General features: G+C 40.2%; 1 protein-coding gene across 1 annotated transcript in view; it reads right to left on the minus strand.

Annotated features, from left to right (window-relative positions):
- Positions 1 to 15,903, minus strand: part of TSPAN12 (tetraspanin 12) — a 47,456-nt gene that overhangs the window by 17,236 nt on the left and 14,317 nt on the right. The window contains exons 3-4 of the mRNA XM_050901315.1: positions 13,912 to 13,994; positions 13,128 to 13,263 (exon numbers count right to left, since the gene is read on the minus strand). Coding sequence (XP_050757272.1) covers positions 13,128 to 13,263; positions 13,912 to 13,994 — 219 coding nt within the window. The remainder of the gene's footprint in view (positions 1 to 13,127; positions 13,264 to 13,911; positions 13,995 to 15,903) is intronic.

Genomic DNA, 15,903 nt, shown 5'->3' on the forward strand with positions numbered 1-15,903 from the left:
AATGTATCTGGGGGCGTACGTATGGCATTCTCTGGAAAACTCTTAATTTGCAGTTCCTTGTAACATTTCATTCATTCACCAACCTTAACATTTGAAACTTCCTCATTTTTGTCAGCATATAGTTAAGAAAGCTTGTGGTAGCAGTTGGAGACAGAAGAGCCAAAACCAAGATTTTCTCCAGTTACTGAATATAGCCCGGGATAGAAAACTATTTAGTTAGATTCACTCATAAACCACTTCTGGGTCTGCCAGGAGCTGAGCACTCCTGACTAGCTACATCTGGACACATCAGGGCACTGCAGAATCAAGCCTTCTGTCCTGAGAAAGCACATCTTCTGTCCATAAGGCAAAAGACAAGAAAAGACACAAAGAGTTTACACACATGAAAGCACACACTAGGAACTGAGCAACTGCAGGCACACCAAACTCGGACGCAGGAGCTTCAGTTTCACTCTGCTATTCAAGGGGAATATTATACCTCTCTCTAAATGTAATCGTTTGCAAAACAAATAATTCTTGTATAAGTTGTGTGGGGAAAAAGCCCTCTAACCATTATTTAAATTTATTACCCCTAATTTCCATCTTCCAAATACAGAAATTATTACTGGCTTCAATGCTTATTCCTTGTCCCCAGTTAAATTCCCACAGGAGTCTGAATGCTAAATGCATCTTCCTGCATTTACACACTTCTGCTTTTTGCCAGAAACAGAGACTTGGTTTTGAAGCAAGGCTTAATATTTCTTCCTAAGGGCTGAGTGGCTACATTTTGCAAAGGAGATTAACTCACTGAGGAGCACTATTGTGCATTACACTCAAAACTGCACCAGCAGGTCACTGTTATTACGTTCTACAGCACACCTCCCTCTGAGCACTCTTGGCCATTGCTGAGATATTTTCTACTGTTTTTTTGGTTTGGGGTTTTTTTTTGGCAGGGAGAGGGTAGGATGGGGAAGGCACAGAAGGGAGCGAATGGTTTTGCAAAGATATCTACAGGTTATCATAAAATAAAAAAATCGACAAGCAATTAATGCAAAGCCACGATCACTTCAAGAACTAGAGACCTTTTACATGGCAAATCCTACAGACTTTTAACATTTCTTCTGTAGGCAATTGCTAATCACTATCATTCTCTCCCTAGTCAGTCTACACAAAGTCATCAGAAAATTGAACTGGCACCTTCATCCTGTGACAAACCCGTCGGAGCTAGTTTCACTGAAGGATTTCCTCCAGCAAGGTTGTGAAAAAGCTAAAATGTTGCTTCCTTGAGAGAAGCTGAATGACTGAAACGCTGGTAGAAAACACTCTTTTGAGAATAACACATCAATGTAAAAATATTTGCCAATAAAAAAAAATTAAAATAATGCAGTAGACATTTACCGCTCCTCACTAAGTTACGGACACGCATGTGGCCAAGATCCTAAACTTCAGCATCCCTGCAGTGTCAAATGCATGTTGTCAATTAGCAGGAGCTGGTTCTCCTGCAACCTCCTCATTAAGCTTGCTCACCACCACTGGCTGCAGGGGAGGAAGGAAGGCAGGCAGGCAGGCAGCAGTTCAGTAAAGCAGTAGCTTTCCAACAAAAGCATCTCCTCTAATACCTGGAACCTTGCACAAGCACCTGGATTTTCTTCTGCAGCAATGGATGGGTATGTGTGTGTGGCTCCATCCTCAGAGCATAGAGCTGCAGCACTGACAGCCTGCAGAGGCTTAAACAACTGTACTTTTCCAGCACATCAGTCCTGAAACAGAGGTGAAGGAACTGGGGGCTCTGGAGTTCAGGAGAATCCGGTTCCCCTTCCTTTCTTGTGCAAGACAGTAAACAGGAAAGAAGTGGGAATAGAAACAAAGCTGTTACTGTGAAAACCACTGTCAGAAAGATATAAAGACAGAGGGATGAAGGGACAAGGAAAGATATTAAAGATATTCCCTATGTAATCACCAGACCCTGTTCTGCTGGAATACTCTTCATGTTGTACAGGTGTAAAAGTGACCACAGCCGACATGCTCATCCTGCCCTGAAACCTCCAATGCAGAAACCACACACATCAACAGCACTGAAACCCACCACAATGAATACTACCTACTAGTGCAGAGACACTACCAGATCATACTCAGTTACTACAACTTATAACAGTCTCCAGAAAGGTCTTGCTCTTGTGCAAGTCAGACAACCCTAAGTCCACTTCTACAGGGAATTCACATATAAGACAGAAAGGACAGTGGGATAGTGGAACATATTGAATCGAAATCCAATGATGATGAAATTCAACCACAGAAGGGAGGTAACCATCAAGTAAATAAACAAAGACAGAAAAAAAAGAAACCAAAAATGGGGACTAGCATTGAAATAACAGGTTTTGTGCTAATTCAGATGGCTATTCAGATAGCTATCTGCATAAAGACTATCAGAACCTGATAAAGCGCTAGAAAGGTACATGGTATTTTCAAATATGCATTAAAAAAATCAAAATAATTCAGAACTACTTTTAGAAAGATCTGTATGGATTGTCTAAGTAGGATCAAAAGTTTTAGTCTGAATAAAATTCCTGCACACCACAGTGGCATCCCATAAGCGGGTACAAGCTCCGTATATGCCAGTGCTCCATACATGGAGCATATATGTTCTGACATTATGCCCAAAATGTCTTCCTATCTCTCCATCTAACGCTAAAAACTGAACTACAAAATTAATTCATCCTAATGAAATTATGACAGGTTTTTTGCTATTCTATTTGTTCTACCAAACTAAGCAAATCACCACCACCACCGAATACATTACAGGAACACGTTTCTTTCTTGATCATCTCAACCATTTAGATACAAACACGACTAAAACAGCAAATGCAAGCAAAAAATCACTATTACTGAATCTAAGATATTTTGCATTTGTTTAAAAGGTGTTTGTTCCAACTACTCCCATTCTGTTCAGAGAGTAATGGTGAACAGCAGACACATGAAGTGCCTCTCAACATAAAATCTCTCACTCATGGCTTTCTATCTTGCAGAGCACAGAATTTTTTTGTTGTAATCGTGGGCAACTGCAGGGAAGAATATAAAGCATGAAGCACAATGTTTTATGTTTTTTGCAGAGATGTAATACAAAACTCTTACTGTAGTTCTAGAGATTTTTTGTTTGTCTTGAGTATGCCACACGATTCCTGCAATTAATCACTTAATATAATTTGTCTATGCTTTTCAGTCAACAGGTGAAAAGAACTGGTGAAAAATAACCTTCTATTTTTGTTACTAATATGGCAACAGGACGATGGAAAAACTGGGACTTGAGAAAACACAGTACATGGACGGAGTTTGTAAAAATTTTGCTCCTCCTCCCACCCCAGTCCCCATTTTAAGTGCCCTTCTCCAAAGTACCTCCAAAGAACACGGAATTTTTCAGAGATCTTTTGGCAGTGGAAATATTAAATTCTAATTACATTTAGCAAAGGAAAACTAGAGTTAAAATTCCAGTGTCCTGCAGTAGTCTCCTTCAGTGCAATAGCCAGGGCAATGTGAACACCCAGTGCCCTATTATCAGCCACCACGATAATCCCACTGGCACAGATACAAAAAACACATGACCGTCCTCTGAGGATGCCCTTCCAAACTCTAGTGTAAGCATTATGCCAGAAATGAAGCTAAGAGCAGGAGCCCTCACAGAAATTTGACGACTTAGGGTACTTAGTGACCAATGAGTCACTACGGCCGTCTGGTGCCAAGCAGCCCAGGCAGGTAAGGGTAGCCGTACTACAAAGCCATGCATACCCAAGTACGCTCCTGAAGAGATACCACATGGGTTTTTTTGCTCTGCCAGAGCTGAGTTCGGTAATTTTTTGCCAATGACCTATGGAATGCCTCATCAGCATTCAGCTACTACAACCTGTAAAATCAGTAGGCTGTTAGCCCATGCACAAGGAGAATCAAAGACCTGAACACATCCCCAGTCATGCTCTCTTGATCCCGCTCATACCAAACGTGGTATGATCATTTTGTTTGCAGCTTGGAAGTGTGATTTGGAAGCAAGAGTTTAGGCAACTCGCGAAAACATGAACTGAGACAGGGTTTTGCGGCAACCCAAATTTCATCAGAACTAGAAAGGCACAAAAGTGGCTTAATTCATCTTTTTCCTCCCTCAAACCTTTTGGTTTGTATGTTGCATCACGCTCCTGTTACTGGGATTAGGACCCTATTTCATCTGTTCTGACCGCTTCCTAGTTAACTACTGTCATCCTAGAAAACCTGAGGAGACTTCACAGTCTACTAAATTCACCCCTAGAGAACAAATATATCCCATCCCACAACATACTCAAAATACTGACTACTTCTTAAGCCCTCTTCCAGACAGTGAGAAAGCAACAGAGCATTCTGTATATGAAAGCAAATGGCAATGGCAGGCAGGGGCTAACAACTGGGGTCAGAAGTTGCAACATGGTGAAGAAAAGCGAGAGCATGGGGGGTGTTGCAGCTTTGAGAATCTCGTCTACAAGACTGTAGAAATTCTTCCATTTTTGAGCAAATGTGCCCTTCTTTGAAGGATCAATGTACTTATTAATGAATCATCGTTCATGTCCTCTGTATTTCATTTAATAAACATCTTTTTTCAAGCTTTACCACTCTCCTCCCAAGCGTTTTTCTTTTCTCCCAGAAGATCTAAAACTTTTTTTTCCCCTCAGACTCAAGAAAAACCACAACCCTTATGTCAGAGCAAATGAAGAGTAGCTGATCAGCAAGTCCAACCTCCTCAGACTTGTCGTCTCGTGCTCACATCACCTTCTTGGGCAACACGGTCCATACGGCAAGAGAGGCAAGCAAAGCTCTGGGAGGAAAGGGCAGAGGCTGAAGGAGATTCCAAGGGTAAGGCAGCTGCAGAATGAAACTTTACGGGAATCTCTAAAAGACTGGAGTATATGGTATGTAAAACAAATGCCAGAAGATTTTAAGAGGGTTATGCATAGCATCTCCCAATGGCTAACAGCCTGAGAGCGTAAGCCTTGTTCTTGTGAGACACAAGCCATCCAGACATCTGTCTGCACCCTGAGAAATGTCATATGACCACCACCGCTGGATCACCAACAGGAACCAGACTCTTTCTGTGCAAAACCTAATAAGAAGTCCTTCCTCCCTCACTAAGCTACAAGCTATTGTTCCCTTTATTTTTACTACAGTTTACAAACTAATGAGGTTATTTTAATGATTAATCCAGCTATACTTTTCAAAAATGGAGCAAACACTCATTAAATGGAGTCAGACAAACTGCATGGAAAACTGAAATCCTCTGTTTATGCACTCCGGCAGTGCAAACTTTCCCCTGCCCCTCCTTCCTCCCTCCCCAGCTCCCTCAGCCCTGCCCTGAAGGGATTAACAGTTCATTTGTCATTCCAATTTAAAATTTGGTTTACTTGCTTGACAACACAGAAATTTGTGAGAGACGCAGTCGCAAGTCAACAAGGAAATGGGCTGAAACCACCAACTTACAACATTAGCTACTGAACGCCATCCAGTTCTTCAAAATAAATACATTCCACAGCAAAATGATCAGATATCTCTATTATTTTAGATTTGGTTTCCCAGATCACAAAATTTTATCAAAATGTCTTAAAGCCTGTGACCTTTGCAAAGCCCAAGTTTTATATAAAAATTTACCACTTTTTCCAAAACCTTTATAACTAATTTTCTGAATCAAAAAAAAAATTTTTTTGATGGCAACGAACATTTTAATTTTCTAAGGTATGTGTCCAAGTTCTTTTGATTGACTCCTTTGCTTTTTTTAAAAACTGAACAAAATTATTTATGAATAGTTAGAACTTTGTTCACAGCCTCGATTCTTCTGTGAGATATTAATGACCTGTTTTAAATTTCACTTTAATGGTTAATCTTTGCTTATATAAGGAAACAGGTATTACTTTGGAAATAAGCAAATACACACCTCAGACAATTACTAGGATTTATTTGCTCAAGGCTCAATTACCTCAAGTCAATGAACTCCAAGGAATAAGGGTCGTTGCAAGGTCATGGTAAAGTACTGAACAGGACATAGGTAAAGATAGACAGTAGACCGTAATTTCCTTGCGGCTTACAATTTTCCCTTCCCCTTTCTTCTCCCCTTATTTCATAGGATTTATATTAAAAACTAAAGTTTCCTGTTCCACACAGATTTTCGAAACACAGTTCCCTTCATCTCTCTACCCCCTCTTTATTTTCTACCAAGGAAATTAAACACCATAAAAATGCTTCTTTAGTCAAGAAAACCCTTTTTCCTTGTAAAATAGACCAATTCAGTGCTGATACACACAATAACTCTGCCTCAGCATGCCCCAAAACACTTCAAATGTTCACCATTTTGAGCGAAGAAGTGCTCTTAGATATAAAACCCATACTGCAGCCCCTGTGCACACAGCAGTGTCTCTGTGGTTAATTAGTCAAAAGGACAAGATTAGGCAAGAAAAGGAGATTAGTTTACCTGACAGGACATTCACTCCATACTCAGTCTGTGGCAACAAGAATGCAGTTGAACCACAGTGTCAAGGCATGCCCCACCAGAAAGGCTGGGCTCCTTTTCAGACAAGACACGGAGGTTTGGCTGGGCTTTGTGGATCTGTTTACTCATTTACTCCTTCCTTGCTCTCAGGGACTCTCCCATTCCCTATTCCTTTCAGCAGAGGAAAAAAAGTTGGGCACACAAGAACTGAGAAAAGAGGAGCTGGGAAGGACAGAGGAGAAAAAAAGCAGTACGGCAGCCAAGACCACGTATCATCTCAGCAGCTTCCCATCTTCTTTTCTCAGTCAAGATGCAGCATCCCTCATTCCCATCCTGGTATCACTCCCAGCTCTCTAGCCTCAACAACCCCAGTCCCTTGAACCTACTGTCATATCAGTCCCTGTTTTTTCAATAGCTTCGTGGTACCCACTTCCATCATTCCACTTCACCAACCTTTCTGTTACTATCTTCCCTCCTCTGTTCACCAGGGAGCATCACTACAGAGCCCTTTTCAGCTCTGGTGCCATTTCAGTCTCTTCTACTGCCCTGGGTATCAGTGACTTTCCAGAACTTGGAGGGAGGAAGCAATATTAACAGCATAACAAGTGGGAATGGGGGAAAACAGGAACAAGGAAGATAAAAGGAACAAGGCTTGCTCCAAAAGTTTTGGATCATGAGGCCAGACATGGTGACACTTAGTAAAACCAATACTGAGGACATACGTCCCCAAGAACGGGCAAAGCAGTCACCCCCATCAGGTGAGCCTAAAAGTATAGCACACAGTGAAAAGCGTGTCACAGTAGTCCAGGCAGCATGTTTCACGCTGAAAACATACTGGAACCATAAAATGACTACTGTCAACAGGTATTTACCTTTTAACTTAGCACTGTACCTTTTTCCAAAAGGATGAGCAAGTGGCTCTTCACTATTGCAGAAGTACACAAAAAAAACCATTTTAATTGATGGCATCATAACCACACTGTCCAACCTTGCTGTTGTAAGTCAAAGGCATTTCCCTGAATAGCCCTCAAGGGGCTGGACAGTTCTTGTTACTTTGAGCCGCTGGATAACTGCGCCAAATCGTACCGTTCTGCCTCTGCTCTGGTACAACGTGGCTGTGTGTTCAAGGCAGCTGCCAAGTGCCGGACTGAAGGAAGCAGATCATCACTGTGAGCACAGCAAACATTTGGATTTAAGACAAGCATTTGCAAGAAGATCTGGACACTCCCACCAGCTCAATTCCTGTCATGCTCCACCACCCCAACACTCTTCCCTCCATGCTGCTCAAATACGCAGCTGCTCTTGCTTGCGGTTTGTTCAGCAGGCAGCACCCTTCATCTCTAAATGCCTCCCAATAATCCATAACGCTAGGCAACTTGTGTCTCTCGTCTGTAAGCTCCCTCTCCTAGTTAAGAAAATTAGGCACTGTTTCAAAGCACTTGCCTTTGAAAAAGCCTTTTAAGTACAAACACAGCACTGTACATTTATGTTGGAGAACACAAGGTCAACAAAATGCACCTCATGCTTAGACAGGCAGAGAGGTTGGCACTAGACCCCAGGACCAATGTAGTCCACTCCACCGCACTGGGAGCCCTGCAGAGTGCACCAGCTCCTGCAAAGCCCAGCTTTCCTCTGTGGTGACACTGTGGCATCACCAACACTGATCTCAAAATCTAACAATTTGTTTGAACCTTAAAAATACTGATCTGAACAGGAAAGAAGCTTACCCTCTATCCCATTTCAAGGCAAAGAGATGTCTAAAAATGATTAGCACAGGCATCTCCGCAAGCAGTTCACCTTTGAATTGAAAGTTAGAAATACGGAAAGAAAAAAAAAAAATAGCTCTGTATTTATTTTCTTGAGAAAGTTGCTCATATCTGAAACTACTGGGGTATAATAAAAATTGATGAACTTTAAGTGTATTTTCTCTTACAAGTGGAACGTCAAACAAGCAGCACTTCAAAATGCAAGCTGAATGTCCAGCCCCTTACCTACCCACTGACTATCTGAATTTGAGTTTTAGCACAGTGCTGGCTTCTCATCAATCTGTACTACAGTATTATAAACCCACTTAAACCAGTCTTTCAACAAGACAGGCCAACCTGTCTTGTGAATCTCTGTTTTCCTCCTGATCACACCACATTCGTAAATGAGCTCCTGATAAAAGGCACAAAATATGAAAACGAACTCAGTCTCTGTCCTGTCTAATTCTAAACTGCACGGGTTTACACCAAGTATGTTTGTCAGTTATTTCTTCCCTTTCAATGCTTGGTAGTTAAATAATGAAGAAATACTTCTGGTTGGTAAATAACAATTCCAGTGCCAAATGTCAGTACAAGGTATTGGAGCAGCTGTTACTGTGGTAAGAGTCCATATGGGTCAGAACAAATACCGTTTATTATTACAGAACAAATAACCTGTATTATGTATTATTGCAGAAATACATGCTGCCACAAAAAGAAAAGACAATAAAATAATTATCACTAAACTCTCATACTAATTCATGCCAACTGTAGCCACAAGTACTGCAGAATAGTTGGTGCTGTGGTACTGTAGAGCAGGTAACATTTCACACAGAATAAGAGTGCCTTCTAGGAAGACATTAGCAGTTATCGATATCTTGCAACACAGCAGACGTCCAAATTTAATCACCCCTATCACCTCTGCATCCACATGGACTGAAATGGGTGTACGGGTATAGAAGAATCTGCCCCAAGTGGTGATACAGTCAGTGGTTCCCTGTCATTCTTCAGATGGACTTCACAGAAACCACTTTCACGAACACTGCATTTAGCTGGCTGAGAACTACTGACATGAAACAGACACATTCACGTTAGGTTTGTCACATGTCTCCAGTTTAGCTTTTCAACCAAAACATAGTGTCATTTCATTTTTTCTCTTTATGAAATATTTGCCTGCTTTTAAAGAAAAGATCAGTTTAGTTTAACGATGGTTTGTCTCGTTGTGTTTCAACTCAATTAACAGACAATTTTGGCTGCCAAGTTCCAATTTATAACCAGGTTCTGCCATAACTGAATTAACAAGCTGTATGACCACACTCCAACAGGGTCTAACAATGTTTAGCTTTGAGGAATATTTACTTCTCTGCCAACTTTATGATAAAAATCAGTAAAAGGATCTGCCCTATTGACCATCAAATATTTCCAACTGTTCTTCCCTTTGTGAAAACATATGCAGACAAATTTGAATCCTGTGCTGTTTGAATGCTCTAATTACAGAAAATTCATAGTTATAAATGCCAGAATTTGCAATGAAAACTCCAGCCAGGAAAATATTTTCCAGTGGGATTTTCATGAAGCTCTTCTTGTCAAGCAACAGAGTTTACTCTTGTTGTTTTAATAAAACAAGAACTTCAAAAAAATTCACACACCCTTAAGGTTACTTTTCTTTAAGAATATATGCATGTGTGGGGTTTTGTTTTGTTTTTTTTAGTTAGGCTATGTGCACAACAGACTTTAAAAACAAGCCAAAATGTACAGAGCCTCAGAAGACAAGAGGCAAAGGATGGTTCTGGATTTGAAAAAAATAATTTAAAGAATCTTGTTTGAAAAACTGTAACAAGCATCATAAAACCTGGACTCTAGTTTCTCATCCTTAGACTTTTTATACATTCAAGTCAGTGGCTTGGAAGAGTCCATATCTTCCAGTTTAGTCTGGCATCACAGTCACTTCTACATGAGGACATTGGTCATTCACGACACACAACAAAATTATATTATAGACACTTAAGGTACACATGGGCTCTTTATACCAACTAGCCTTCAGGACTACTTATTCCTGAAGCAATTAAAATTAAATGATCGTAGCTTTAAAATGCTGGTCCTACAAATAATCCACAGCATGCACCTCAGAAGACTGAGGTGTTATATTTTCTTACTATTAAGCTGAGTAAACATTAGTTCAATTTATATTTATGCCCCATGTGAAGCTGGGAAGGTTTCAAGCATTTAATTGCAAGGTAAAATTTCAAAAATAAATCAAAATAATTATGTATACAGATGTATCAAAAATATCTAACACCATAATATATGTATTTTATGGTCCTTATGCGTTATTAGATTTTCCAAAAATCCAATTCAATTAACAACATTAGCACTAGCAATTAGCATGCTGCCAGGAATGACAAGATTTATGTCCAAATATCTCTGCATGCCATCATTATGGCTGTTCATGTACTTCAAAAAGAAGATTAAAAGCACCATTGAAGAGGTTGTTAATGTTTTACATGAAGGTTCTTTTCTTTTAGTTCATCTGGTTGTACAAAAGCTCATTTTGTTGATCCATCACTTTTCTGATTAGCCTGATGAATGAAGCACTGACTTACGTCTGCATACTTCTGTGGTATAACACAACTGCATTCATTTAACAATTAATCAAAGACAATGACACACTTAGGAAGATATCATTTAGTTTTGCTTATCAGTTTGCTTAGCAAGAGCAAATTCTCAGGCTCCTGAAAATGAAGTATTGCAACATAAAATGATAAAAGTGTCTTCTTTTGATTTAGTATAATTTGACTGCCTAAACATACTTTAAATAATTTATTTCCAGATGGCATTAAAAGCTATAAATGATTTCTTCTTTTCACTGGCAGTTTAAATAAACTGAAGGCCAACACCAGTTTTAATTTCATTTTCTTTTTAATTAGTTAGGATTTGTTTTCAAGGCTTATACCAAAAACAGTAACTTTTTTTCCCAGATACTATGTAGCATTGGTCTACATCACATAGTTGCTTTTGCCTTTTAATTAATTTTAATGCACATTAAAAAACTATCACCACTATAAAATAAAAAACACTTTATAAAAATAATTTTATAACCTTACCATAAAAACTAAGGATTAATAAGTTTACCATCTTTTAATACTTTCACTGTTTATATAAAACAAAAATATGTACAAAGCCCTTTTAAGGTATGTAAGAAAGATTACTAGATAAATAATTATATGGTATGAAATTACATTAACCCATTATTTTTATGCAAGTGCTCATAACTAAGTAATATCTGTCTTAGAACTTGTTCCCATTGACTTTAACATTGCCAGGTTAAGATCTAGGAATAAAAAATGCATGACTATTATATTACTACAAAGTATTCAGATTCAAATGAGAGTTTTTCCTAACTCTATAGCTTTGAAAAAACAATCTTCATATTGTATACGGGCTTAACAAATATCCAAAAGGAGAAACAGTATTTGCCCTCTTGCAATTGAGGAACACTTCTGCTGCAGACCCTCAGCTGGAAATCTCAAATAAAGCTTATTCCAACTCTCTCAAATAAAAAAGGCATTTTAATACAAAACCCCAGTGCAGTTTCCCGACTGTTTTAGCTGCAGTTAGAATATTTCCTATCAGATAAAAGCAAAGGTTGCATAAATCTCAGCCAACTTCTCACTTTTTTTTGGTCATTTTGTGCAAAATTTGTGAGGTCCAGGTATCATGTACTTAAGCCTGCACAGATCCACAAGAAAAATGCAACCGTATGCACTTTGGGCGAACCCAACACACACTGCAGTGAAAAAGCAGCAGGAGCCCAACTCTACTTGTGTAAGACTCCCAGACATTCTCAAGAGCTGAAGGATTTTACCTGTCCACTTTCTCCTACTACAATTACAGCAGTCAACTCTGATACATCTCTTTCACATCCACTGCTCCCAGTCTCTCGGGCTTACAGACTGCTTGGAATCCTGCTTATCCTCATGTTAAAAGACAAAGCCCAACTCTGCAAAGGGCTACCAGCTAGACTTCCAAGAAGCATACAGGTACACGGCACTCCTTGATCTCAGTGTTGCCAGTGGTCTAAATATTTTTAAACCCTAAACCTTTAAAATTTGTGCAAGTTTGATGGGCTTTTTGGCTTAGGGTTTTTTGTTGTTTGTTAGTTTTTTGGGTTGGGGGGGTGGGGGGTGTTGTTTGGTTTTTTTAATTTTCCTCAAACTCCCTGACTTCCAGGTGAAGAAAAAGGCATTTGGCTCCCTTGACAGTCAAAGCCTCATCACAGTTAAATTGTACATAGAGCCTTGTGCAGGAGAGACTATTGCTTTTCAGCTGCTGTTGGCTCAGTTATGTAGCCTCCAAAGGAAAAAGCTGGGTACTTGGAATTTATTTTTAAACTTGCTCACCATCAAATGCAACTGCAAAATTCCACATCCACGTAAGGGAAGGCAAAGCTTCTGAATACACTCAGAATTAACTTTCATCAGCTACAAATGCTGTAACTTTACACACACCATCAACTGTGGAGATAAAGCAAAGTCTAGGTTATTTAGCTATTGCACAGCCAAGAATCAAAAGGGTAGCATAAGGGTTTATTTCAGAGCACTCAGACTCATGTTCCTACAATTATTAGTACTTAAGAGTTTGAGTTATTTTTCCCTTCAGCAACTCCTCTACTAAATGAAGTGGATTTTTGCAAATGAGACACTGCTTGTCTTTCAGTCACAGCATAATGCAGCCTAGGCAATAAATTCTTTCCTACTGCGTGCTTTGCAATTACAATTCCTCACCAATATCATAACTCAACACGGTAATAAAAAATAATCAGTATTTATCTAGTGCCTGTGGATTAAAACTTTTCTTACACTGTTGAAGCGAAGCAGAAGTTAGATGGTTTTAGAAGTTACGAAACGTACCCAGACAAGGAGCAACAGATTTCTTTTCACTGTTCCACAGTAGCCCAGCATTCCAACTATGATGAGGAAACAGCAGACTGCAATCATGACCGGGTGGACCACAGGAAAGTAAGTAAAAATGACAGCCTCCTCCACCCTAAAACCAATCAGAAGCATAATCAAAAAAAGCATAATCACACAAAAATGATACAGAAGAAAAACATAATATAGCCATTAAAACAAAAACGGTGGATAAGCAGATGCATTCTTTCCAGCACCTTACACATTTCACAGAAATCTCTTCTATGTGGTTTTAAAGTCAAATGCTGCATTCAAGTACCAGAAAGTAATGCATCATCCAAAATCTCTTTGGAGCGAAGGCAATCTTCCTGTCCTGCACTTGCACAGTACGTGGCACAATGAGGCCCTGTTCCATCACTAGGGCTCATAAGAACTGCTGTAATAAAACTAACAGCATTCCTAAATCTCTGGACTGAATAAAGTATTCAAAACTAAACAGTAATATAATATGGTTACATGTTGGCAAAGGGCCAAAAATTGATCCCTCTCAGAAGAGAAAGGCACAGGAATAAAACAAGACTGAATTCATATCTTTCCCCCTTCTCTAATTTCAACTGATGCCAGAAACGGTGGCAAAAACACACCTTTCAACAAAACAATACTTAGCCCAACTGAAGGCTTCTTAATTCTAGAAATCTTAATCAGGAAACTTGCCATACAGAATGAACGACATATACCGTAATCAATCAACCACACAGATTAATAGGTTTAAGGAAAGCTTTACCTTGTTTCTGCGGTTAAAGTGAGAACATTATTCAGGTAGTCTCTCATCCAAGCAGAAACACCTAATACACTGATGGACATCAACTAAAAAGAAAAGAATAAGTCATTTATCATGCGTTTTAAAAAATTGCAAGATCATTCATAATTTAAGTAGATCAATCATCAGTAATATCTTTCATGCATTCATTTATATGAACAGCATACTGTTCCCAAAACTGTACTTCTATATGCTTAGAGTTGGTTTGTGCTCAAGTATTTAGGGAGACAGTGACAATAATCTTCTCTTCCAATATGCATAATTAATACCTTGAATACCTTCTCTTCCACCCAGTGATGCCACTGCTGGCTCAAGTCCCACCACTGCACAACGTACCACAGAAACAACAGGGAGCGTTTATGCTGTTAAAATCAGCAACTCTTTCAGGGCTCACAGGTGATAGCTACCAGTCTGTATGAAACCATGAAGCCATGGTCAGGTACACAGCCAGTGAAGAATAATCTGAAGCCCCATACAGGATACAACGGTACTGATACACTGACACACAGGAGAGGAGATTTATCTTGGGGTTAAATTTAGGAGAATCTGACTCTCTTGCTCATTCAGATAAAGTCACACCATAAACACTATGCCTCAGTTTCCTGAACTGTAAAATGACACTAAAACTCACTGCACTTCAATTATAAACTCCAGATCATCAAAGTGTTTGGGTACCTAACCTGCCAGGCACTTAAGAGGCATAAAGCCACTACACTATCACCAGGACTGCTCCTACGGCAAGTAAATCTCTGAGACTGAACCCACCTAGAATTGCCACCATCTCAGCAGACCCAGATTTCTGTCACCTGATGCCATCGTGCACTCCTGGACACCTGGGATCTACCAGTAGAAGCTCTGGCCTCTGATTTTCTTGAGAAGCCAAACCTGAACCATGTGGTCAGAACATACTTGACCCATTGTGACAGCACCAGCTCTTCTGCTGCTGTAGCAGAGGTACCCCTAGAGGACAATGCACTCTTCACAGCACTTGTTCATCTATTTTGCACTGGGCTAGGCTAGTCAGTATGCCCTTCCTCCTGGAGAAGGGCTCACGTAACAGCGGCAGTCATCCCCCCCTTTCTGCGAGCTCTCTGGCCCCAAGAGCACCACGTCTCCTCCTGCATGCACAGGACAGACGGAGCACTGCTCCCCAAACAGAAGGCGAGAGATGCAGCTATAAACTCCTTCAAGGAGAGGAGGGAACCACTCAGCTTTTCTACAAAATGGAGCAAAGTTAAGGTTACTAATGCCACTTCTTACTTCTCAAACCATTTCAGGGAATTCAGCTGGTTTATTACACCCAAAGGAGAATTTAGGAACATCAGTCTTGCATGGGCTCCTAAGCCTGAACCGCAGCTCAGGGGCTGAACCTGGCAGACACAGGACTTCAGAAGCACCACTGTCTAGCTGAGGAAGAAAGACCTAAGCATGCTGGCTCTCCTGAATACTACTGTTTTCATGCATTGTATAGTTGTATGCCAGGAAACCTCAGCATTATACTAACATCTTCTTAAATCAATGAGAAGCGCTAATCTCCCCTGTTAACCTTCAACAGCTAGCTTCCCACATGCCCTCACATTTCCCTGAAGTTGTTATGAAGAACAAGTTAACTGGTTCAAACCTAACATGTAAGAAAAGTTGCTCTGTGTCCTTACCGGCTTCTTTGCCTGCAGCATGCCCACAGCAGGCTACTTCTGCCTTTAAAATTTCACGAGAAGTCCCAGTGGCTACCCCACGGCTTCCTCCTGCTTTTCAAAACTGATGCACAAAGTACAGGCGCTTGCCTTGGTTCTGGGTGGTGTCAGCGAGAGCCCTGGGTGCTTGGCATGCTGCAAGCATAGCCCTGAAAGCTAGTGCATGCTACAAGTCTACTACGTACATGCATGTCCTTTACGTTCTGTGGGATCTATTTTGGCTGGTGGAACAGTAGCAGTAAAGAGCATTTTCTGTTGTGTT

The sequence above is a fragment of the Gymnogyps californianus genome, chromosome 1, assembly GCF_018139145.2.
Source record: "Gymnogyps californianus isolate 813 chromosome 1, ASM1813914v2, whole genome shotgun sequence".
Taxonomy (NCBI): Eukaryota; Metazoa; Chordata; class Aves; order Accipitriformes; family Cathartidae; genus Gymnogyps; species Gymnogyps californianus.